The sequence below is a fragment of the Colobus angolensis genome, unplaced genomic scaffold (assembly GCF_000951035.1).
Source record: "Colobus angolensis palliatus isolate OR3802 unplaced genomic scaffold, Cang.pa_1.0 Scaffold55, whole genome shotgun sequence".
NCBI lineage: Eukaryota > Metazoa > Chordata > Mammalia > Primates > Cercopithecidae > Colobus > Colobus angolensis.
In genome coordinates this window covers 866,513-875,256 of record NW_012119043.1, presented here as the reverse complement: position 1 = coordinate 875,256, position 8,744 = coordinate 866,513, and the positions used below count along the sequence as shown (strand labels likewise).

The window sequence follows — 8,744 nt, the reverse complement described above, 5'->3', positions numbered from 1 at the left end:
GGTCCGCGTGCCTGGTGGGCGGCCGGCGGCGTGCGCACACGTCCATGTGCATTTGTGTTTACGCACGCACCGCGCCACGGCGTCGGCCGGGCACCGAGGAGGTGGCAGACCTGCGGGCACGTTGGCGCGCGTGTGAACGCGCAGCCCCCCCCCGGTGCGTTTGGCGTGTGATCAGCGCGTAAACATGTGGCGGGTCTGCAGATGCCGCCCGTGCTCGGCACGGTGTGATGTGTGTACACGGCGTGGAGTGTATGGGTGGCGTGTCGGAGCCCCACACTACAGCATAGGGATAAGCGTGTATTCCCTCCAGAGGTGTGCCTGGGGACTCTGTGTGCGCGTCCAGGTGCTGTCCTGGGGCTGGCAGGGGCATCTGTACCTTTGCCGGTGCACTGGGGAGGGTGCACACGGTTCAACAGCTTTCGGGCTAGCTGGGTAGGAGGTGATGCTGCCCCAGTCTGGCACCCACTCCCCGGGGCCTCTCCTAACCCACAGGATAGTAGTGCTCCTGACTTGTGCTGCCCAGAGGCTACCTGGCCTTCCCTAATTCACTGACCCCGGGATTAACCCCATGGTGGTATCTGGGGATGAGGCCAGAGCCCCTTGACCTGTGCGCCTCCCAGGGGTAGGGTCACAGCCTCAGCCATCCCGGTACCATCTGTGCCCAGCTGGGGACTGGGAACCTGGTTTCTCCATGAGGAGCCATCCCAGGGCCTGCGGGAGGGACCAGAAGCCAGAGGACTCTGGGGCTCTGCTTGCTGGGGACTAGATGGGGATCAGAATGTCCCAGACTTGGGACAGTCTGGAAAGGCAGTGGCTATTCCATTCAGATGAGTCCATACCTCTTTCCTTGCCTGCTTCCCTCCTACCAGCGGTCGCGGGGGCCACTGACCCTGTGTGGTGTTCACCCCGGGACGTAGGAGGCTGCTCTGTCCCTCTGGCCTCAGTTTCCACATCTGTATAGTGGGGTTCGGGGGCATGAATCACTCTGTTGGCCAGCTCACTGTCCCCTGTGCCCCAGGGCAGCCCCACCCGGAGGAAGCTCCCTGCTCCCCTCCTCGTCTTCACAGCCCTCATCAGCCCTATTTGTGTCAAGGGCTGGATGTGGCAAAACTTGCAAAACGACATTCATGGCAGTCCCACACCTGCACGCACGGTTCCCTCCCTGCCTGGGGCTGGGCAGGCAGGTGTCCGCTGGGAAGCGGGCCCTGCCTGCAGGACTCACCCCAGCCCTCAGAACCTGGCACCCAGGCCACGTCCCTCAGTGGCACAGTTAATTGAAAATGCAGCTTTGAGGAGTGCAGTGTCTGGGGAAAGACTGTTCCCAGGAGGGGCAGGAGCATCTGGGGCCTCTGGTGGCTCCCAGGGGCCTCGTGGTAGGAGCCCTGTGCCCTCCACTCCCGAGTCTCAGTTGTGCCATCTGTAAAGTGGGGGCCACCAGGGAGGCTGGAGGAAGGTGAAAGGACTTCCGGCCTCGGAATGGGGGTGAGTGAGGGGTTCACATGGCCACCCCATCCCCCTCCACGCTCCACCCGCTGGCTGCATCCACCAGGCGGTGTTTCTGGGTCACATTTGCTGCAATTCAGGTGCTAATGGGGGCAGGAGGCTGCAGGGGGAGGGGCCTGTGTCTGGTGGGGCAGATGTTTCTCAATGGAGAATGCACACAGCGGCCTGCAGTGGGGGTTCTGGTGTGGCCTGGGGCTTCTGGGGTTGGGATTTGCACAGTGAGCCTGGGCTTTGGGGCACAGCTGCTGCTGACAGAGGGTCCTGCGGTCTGGGAAGGTGCTTAAAGACCAGCCCCCAGGCCTGAGCTCCCACACCCCTGTTTGGGGACACCCAGATAGGGAGTCTCCTGCAAGAAATTCCCCACATAATTCACTTACTTAAAAAATATTTTTTGCCGGGCATGGTGGGTCACACCTGTAATCCCAGCACTTTGGGAGGCCGAGGCGGGTGGATTATGAGGTCAAGAGATCAAGACCATCCTGGCCAACATGGTGAAACCCTGTCTCTACCAAAAATACAAAAATTAGCCGGGCGTGGTGGTGCGCGCCTGTCTTACTCGGGAAGCTGAGGCAGGAGAATTGCTTGAACCGTGAGGCGGAGGTTGCAGTGAGCCCAGATCGCGCCACTGCACTCCAGCCTGGTGACAGAGTGAGACTCTGTCTCAAAAAAACAAAAACACAATTTTAAATTTTAAATTTTAAATAGCAGCCCCCCCACATATAACCCCTGATTAAGGGTAGGCCCCAGGAGCCAGGCTGGATTTCTGGGTGTGCTGGGTCTGGGAGGGCCAGGAAGTCAAGCTGGCATTAGGGGAGTGGTCCTGAGGGGTGGCGGTGGGGACACCTCAGCTGCTCAAAGCTCCAAGTCTGGGTCTGGGACTTGCCAGGGCCCCGAGGACCCCTCACACACTTGTGGGGCTCCCTCACTGGCCCTTGTGCAAGAGCAGCCTCCGTTCCCTGGGATGGGCCTCCTCACCCCTGCAGGGCCCCAGCCAGGACATAGCAAATACCAGCGCCTCCCTCTGGGGCTCCTCGGTCCCCAGTCACCAAGGACCTTCAGAGCCTGCTGAGCTGACACACACAGGAAAGGGCTCCGGGCTCGCACTGTCTCCCCCACCTGCCCTGACCTTTCTGAGCGCCCCCATTTCTGTCTTCTGCCGACCAGCTGACCCTGAGCAAATCACTTCCTGCCTTCATTTCCCTGCCTGTAAGACAGCAGTCCTTGCTTTTGGGGTTAATGATGACAGTCCATAGCCCCGCTGGGATGGAGCCCTGATGGGTGCCTGCACCATGCTCAGTGTGGCTTGTGGCCCAGGTGTGGAGGGAGACGGTGGAGCGTCCCATGCCTAGTGTGCCAGCCAAGGGCGGGTGGCTGGGGAGCTGTGCTGGGAGCTGTCGTAAGCCCATGGTGGCTTAGATCCTAGGGCCGGAGCTGTCGTAAGCCCGTGGTGGCTTAGATCCTAGGGCCATCTTTCTGCTCCACCGCCCGGGCACTGTTCCGAGGGAGGCTTGGGTGGGTGATCGAGTGCACCTAAAGCCCAGGCTTGTCTCCTTGGTGCCAGGCCCTGCCTGCTGGAATCTGGTGATCATAGGAGGTCACTGTTGCAAGGGAGGGGACCCTGGGAGCCACCTAGTCCAGCCTCTTTGTGGTACAGTTGGAGAAACCAAGGCCCAAACAGTGGCCTCCTGATCAGCCAGAAGCAGAGCTGGGTGGGGCAGCAGGGGCTCCCCCCGCCAGGCTCAGACTCCTTCAAGATGCCTCTGCTTTGCAGATGAGGAAACCGAGGCTTAGAGAAGAGTAGAGACTTGCTGCCCGTCAAGGTGGTAACAGCCAGGCTAGAATCTCCTAAAATGGGGCAGGGGTGGGGAGGTCTGGTTGGGCTACTTGGGGCCGTGCTGCCTTTCCCCCAGGATGGGGTGAGGGTACTGCCCGCCCTCCCCCAGTCATGGTGCTGGTGCCAGCTGGTGCAGGGGAGGGCTCTGCAGGCCTTAGGCACTGAAGCAGGCGGCGAGCAGCAGGGGAAGCGTCTTCTCCACCCACCCCAACTGCCCAGGGTTCCCTGGCTCCTCCTTGGACAGTGGCAAGGGTTGGGGGTGACAGGCAAGCCACTGAGCCCCGCGCCTCCCACTCAGTGGTGCAGCCAGGGTCATCCCCAACCTCAGAGGAGCCTGGGAACAAGGGCAGTGATAGGGCCGGCGGGTCCTGGAGGGTGAGCAGGGGCCTTTCTTCCTGCAGACAGCCCTCAGCGCCTTTTTCCAGGAGACCAACATCCCCTACAGCCACCACCACCACCAGATGGTAAGTGTCCCCTGGAGTTCCCAGTTGTGGACTAGGCGGAAGGAGGCTTAGCTAGTTCGGTGTGTGAGCAGCCCCCGGCCCAGGTTCGCGAGGGTGCTGGTGCAGGTGGAGCTCGGTCTCTTTGGAGATTGATCAGCAGGAGACTGGGCTCCGTGGGTCCTGCACTTAATCTTGCCTGTGCCAGCTCCCCCTGAGACCTGGGGGGTGCCGGCCTCTGGGGCAATGAAGCTCCTCACCCTACAGCCCCCCGGATGCTGTGGCCGATGGAAGGGGGAGGGCTGGGAAAGCCTCATGGCCCCAGGCACCGTGGGCTGCCAAGAGTGAGGCCGGGTCAGTTCATCTCAAGCCTTCTCCTCTGGGAACCCCTGGGCAGCGGACAGGCTCGGGGAGCTGGGAAGGGACACAGAGCCTTCCGAGAATGGGCCAGCCACGCATCTCCCCTTGGGAGGCAGTGGGGGCCCCTCTAGGAAGGGGTGCTCACCCCATCTCTCCTCTCTTCCCCTCACAGATGTGCACCCCCGCCAATACCCCCGCTACACCCCCCAACTTCCCTGACGCTCTCACCATGTTCTCCCGTCTCAAGGCCTCCGAGAGCTTCCACAGCGGTGGCAGCGGCAGCCCGATGGCCGCAACAGCCACGTCACCCCCGCCACACTTCCCCCATGCCGCCACCAGCAGCTTTGCGGCCTCCAGCTGGCCCACGGCGGCCTCGCCCCCGGGGGGCCCACAGCACCACCAGCCACAGCCGCCCCTGTGGACTCCAGCACCCCCTTCTCCGGCTTCAGACTGGCCACCCCTGGCCCCGCAACAGGCCACCTCAGAACCCAGGGCCCACCCTGCCATGGAGGCCGAGAGATAAGGGAGGCCCCTCCCCCCTCCCGGAGGCCAGGACCCCGTGGGGCGGGGGAGAGGACGTCTCCGCGGGCCCCCTTCACCCCTTTTCTGTCTGCACCCCTTGTTCCCCGGAGCCCTGGAGGGGAGAGCGCGGACTCTAGCCAGGCAGGGACGTGTCTGGTGCCAGAACACGCAGCTGCCCACACGCAAGGTCATGGCCCCAGCGGCCCCGGCACATGGAATGGTTCAGAGCGGCCTGGGTGCCTGGCGGACAGAATTTCAGAGACCACGCAGCCTTCCTTCGAAGATGTACCCGCCCCGCCCAGCCCAGGGGTGCCGTGGAGGACCACCCTGGCGGAGACATTGCTCATCCCTGGCTTGGAGCTCCTTGGGGGCCGGCAGGCCTCGACCCCCACCCTAGGGAATGCAGAGCCTCTCCGCATGTGTGCGCGTGGCCGTGTCTGTGTATTTCTACGTATGTCGCTCTTCAGAAGCAACCTAGTTCCTGGGGCAGCTGGACTTTGCATGTTAGAGTGAGCCCCCAGCCCCCTGCCTGCCGCCCCCTCCCCAGGGCCCTGCCTCCCACCCCACCCCCTCGTCAGCCAGCGTCGCTGTTCCTTGCAGAGAAAAGGATTGTGGGAAACTCCAGGACTGTTCCCACCTCCTCCCAGCGCCTGCCTGCTGGGGCTGCCTGCATGCCTCCCCCTGTGCCTGGGGGTACCCGCATCCACTTCCTTTCCCCCTTTTAACAAAAGAGAAGAACGAATTCCAAACCACTGCCAGGCTCTGTGGTCTTACCTTGTATAGGAGGCTTGCTGCCAGCTAGCTCTGGGGGCCGCCGCCCAGAAGACAGGGCCACCCCCAGCCTCCCCGGCTCCACACTGCTGCCTGTTGCCCTTATCAGCCACAGCGTGCTCTGGAATCTTCCTGCCCACCCAGGGCTTTTCCCGTGAAGTCAGTTCCTGGCCTGGGTCCCCATCCTGTTGGCCCACCCCTGCCCCTGCTTGACTGGACAGATCCTGGTACCTGGTTAGGAGCTCGCAGGGCTCACACCTACCTCCTGTCACCCTGGATTTCATCTCAGCACCTTTCTCGGTCCCCGGCTCCAGTGGCTAGGCACAGGCTGGACCCTCTGAGCCTGGCCTCCAGCACACACTGGGTAGGGCAGGGCCTCTGGGCAGAGGGCATAAAGAGCCAGGGAAGATTGCAAGGGGCAGAGGACAAGGCAGGGGACAAGGATGGGGCAGAGTGCTGCCCACAAAGGGATCCCACATGTTGGGTCACATAGGAGACTGGCAACCTGAGGCTGCCTGGGATAAGCTGGAGCAGCTTTGGGAGAATGCACCCTCAGCCTCACAGCGCCCCCAAGAGTGGGCCTGGACGTGGGGCAGAAGGGAGACTGGGGCCTCTGCAACACCCCCATGGGACTCAGCTCATAGCTTCTCACGGGCAACACTCACTCCATCTAAGACAGCAGCAGCCCCTTGCGGAGGCCCTGCTGCCTGGGTGGAAGACTGTCTTCTCTTTCTGGAAGTCCGGTGCTCCCCTGGTGTCCAGCACTCCCCGTTGACCCTTCCTGACTCCCAGGGATGTGACTGTGCCTCTCAGGAAGTGTGCCTCGGTGCTCTTGCCACACCAGTGCCCGGCTTCATCTCCGCCTGGTTGGAACCTGCAGAGGCTGTGTTGACAGAGCCCACCTGGAACAGCTGCTCACTGGCACTGGCGACTGGCTGCTGTGACCTCTGCTCGAGCCGCGCTTGCTTCCCAGGAACAGGTCCTCCTGGGAATCTGCCTTGGTAATGGCCTCTCGGAACCCACAGGATGGGTGGCCCTGGCCAGCCAGCCCCCTTCATCTGCCTGGGGTGCCTGGGTAGCAGGGGAGGGAGAGAACATGGCAGGAGGAGAGGGGAGGACATCTCTGGCCTCCTGAGTCTTTACTTTGCAGCTCCTCCATTCTTTGAGGTGGAAAAAACTTCTCAGGAAACTGCCATAGCCGCCTTGCAGTGGTGGGAAAAATGCTTTGCAGAGAGAGGTGTTTTAGGGTAATCTGCAGTATGGGGTGCGTGCCCCTGGACTCTCCCACCTCTCACATGCTGAGGTAGTTGCACGTGTCCGCCGCGCATGAGGTAGCGCAGTCCAGGACTCTGCACAGCGTGAGGCTCAGGAATGCTGTGTTTTTGTTTTTGATTTTTGAGACAGAGTCTTGCTCAGTTGCCCAGGCTGGAGTGCAGTGGTGCCATCTCAGCTCACTGAAACCTCTGCCCCCTAGGTTCAAGTGATTCTCCTGCCTCAGCCTTCCAGGTAGGTGGGACTACAGGCACCCTCCGCCACGCCTGGCTAGTTTTTGTATCTTTAGTAGACACGAGGTTTCACTATGTTGGCCAGGCTGGTCTTGAACTCCTGACCTCAGGAGATCCACCTGCCTTGGCTTCCCAAAGTGCTGAGATTACAGGCGTGAGCCACCGCACCCAGCGGGGAGTTCCGTTTATTAAACACCATGAGCCCTGGGGCAGCCTGTAGTGAATCACACCCTCACTATTCAAGGCACGGTCCAACCCCAGCATCACCCAGGAGCTTGTTAGAGTGAGGCTGCAGCCCAGACTCCCTGAATCAGAATCTGATCTAACAGGAGCCCCTGGTTCCAGATGGACATCCAAGTTTAATAAGCATCCCTACACAACATCGTCACTAATACTGGGGAGACTGTCCCCCCACCCTCATTTCTGTTTCCGGGGGGCACTGTGGGCTGGGCCTGGGGGTCTCAAGTGCTCACAGTAAGGGCGGGAGACACTTGAGGTTCCTGCAGGGCCGGTTTTTTGAGCGTGGTCACTGTTGATGTTGAGGGCTGTGTCACTGTCCCTGCAGTGGTGCTAAGCAGTATCCCTGAGCCCTCCCCACCGAATCCAAGGACAGCCCCTTTATTAGGACAATCGGAAGTGTTTGCAGCCAGTGCTCATGTCTCCTACAGGCCACCAGGGCCCCAGTGGAGTGCTTCTGTGCTAGTTCTGTGGTTCTCATACCTGGCTGCACAGCAGGTAAAATAAAACCAGCAAACCACAGGTTCCTGGGCCTCATGCCATCAGACTTTCTGGGGCGAGGCCCTGACATACAATCGTGGAAGTTCCCTGGGTAGATGATGGTGATTGATATGTGAATGTACCAAAAACCACTCAATGGCATGCTTTAGAAAGGTGAATGTTCTGGTGTGTCAATTATACCTCAAGGCTGTTACTGAAAATAAAACAGGCCGGGCGCGGTGGCTCACGCCTGTAATCCCAGCACTTTGGGAGGCCGAGACGGGCGGATCACGAGGTCAGGAGATAGAAACCATCCTGGCCAACACGGTGAAACCACTGTCTCTACTAAAATACAAACAAATAGCCGGGCATGGTGGCGCGCACCTGTAGTCCCAGCTACCCGGGAGGCTAAGGCAGGAGAATCGCTTGAACCCGGGAGATGGAGGTTGCAGTGAGCCGAGATCACGCCACTGCACTCCAGCCTGGTGACAGAGCAAGACTCGAGCTTAAAAAAAAAAAAAAAAAAGTGAAAACAGCTCCCAGGTTTCTGATGCGGCCCTCTCGTCATGCCCCCCACATAGTGAGTGGGAGCCTGCGGACTCCATCCCCGGACTTCCAGAGCACAGGGTCCCCTGGGCGCTTGTTGAACACCCACGTTCCCAGCCTCTCCCTTGAGGCAGTTGTTCTGGAGGAGGGTCACGGAATCTTATTTGTTTTTTAGAGATAGGGTCTTGCTCTGTTCCCCTTCCTCTGATTGCAGTGACGCAGTCATAGCTCACTACAGCCTAGAAATCCTGGGCTCAGGTGATCCTCCCACCTCAGCCTTCCAAGTAGCTGGGACTACAGGCGTGCACCACCACACCTGGCTAATTTTAAAAAAAATTTTTTTTTTTTTTAGAGATGGGGTCTTGCTGTGTTGCCCAGGCTACTCTTGAACTCCTGGCCTCAAGTGATCCTCTTGGGTTGGCCTGCGAAAGTGCTGGGATTACAGGCGTGAGCCACTTCGCCCAGTCTCAGAATCTGATTTTTAATAAGTGCCCCAGGCCAGGTGGGAACCACTCCCAGCGGGGAGCAGTCTGGGAGCCTTGGGGA

At 60.3% G+C, this 8,744-nt stretch overlaps 1 protein-coding gene across 1 annotated transcript in view; it reads left to right on the top strand.

Annotated features, from left to right (window-relative positions):
* The window catches only part of UBALD1 (UBA-like domain containing 1), a 7,570-nt gene extending 2,158 nt beyond the window's left edge, over positions 1 to 5,412 (top strand). The window contains exons 5-6 of the mRNA XM_011961419.1: positions 3,739 to 3,801; positions 4,310 to 5,412. Of these exons, the coding sequence (XP_011816809.1) occupies positions 3,739 to 3,801; positions 4,310 to 4,660 (414 nt within the window). The 3' untranslated portion in view covers positions 4,661 to 5,412. The remainder of the gene's footprint in view (positions 1 to 3,738; positions 3,802 to 4,309) is intronic.
* The last annotated feature ends 3,332 nt before the right edge of the window (positions 5,413 to 8,744 follow it).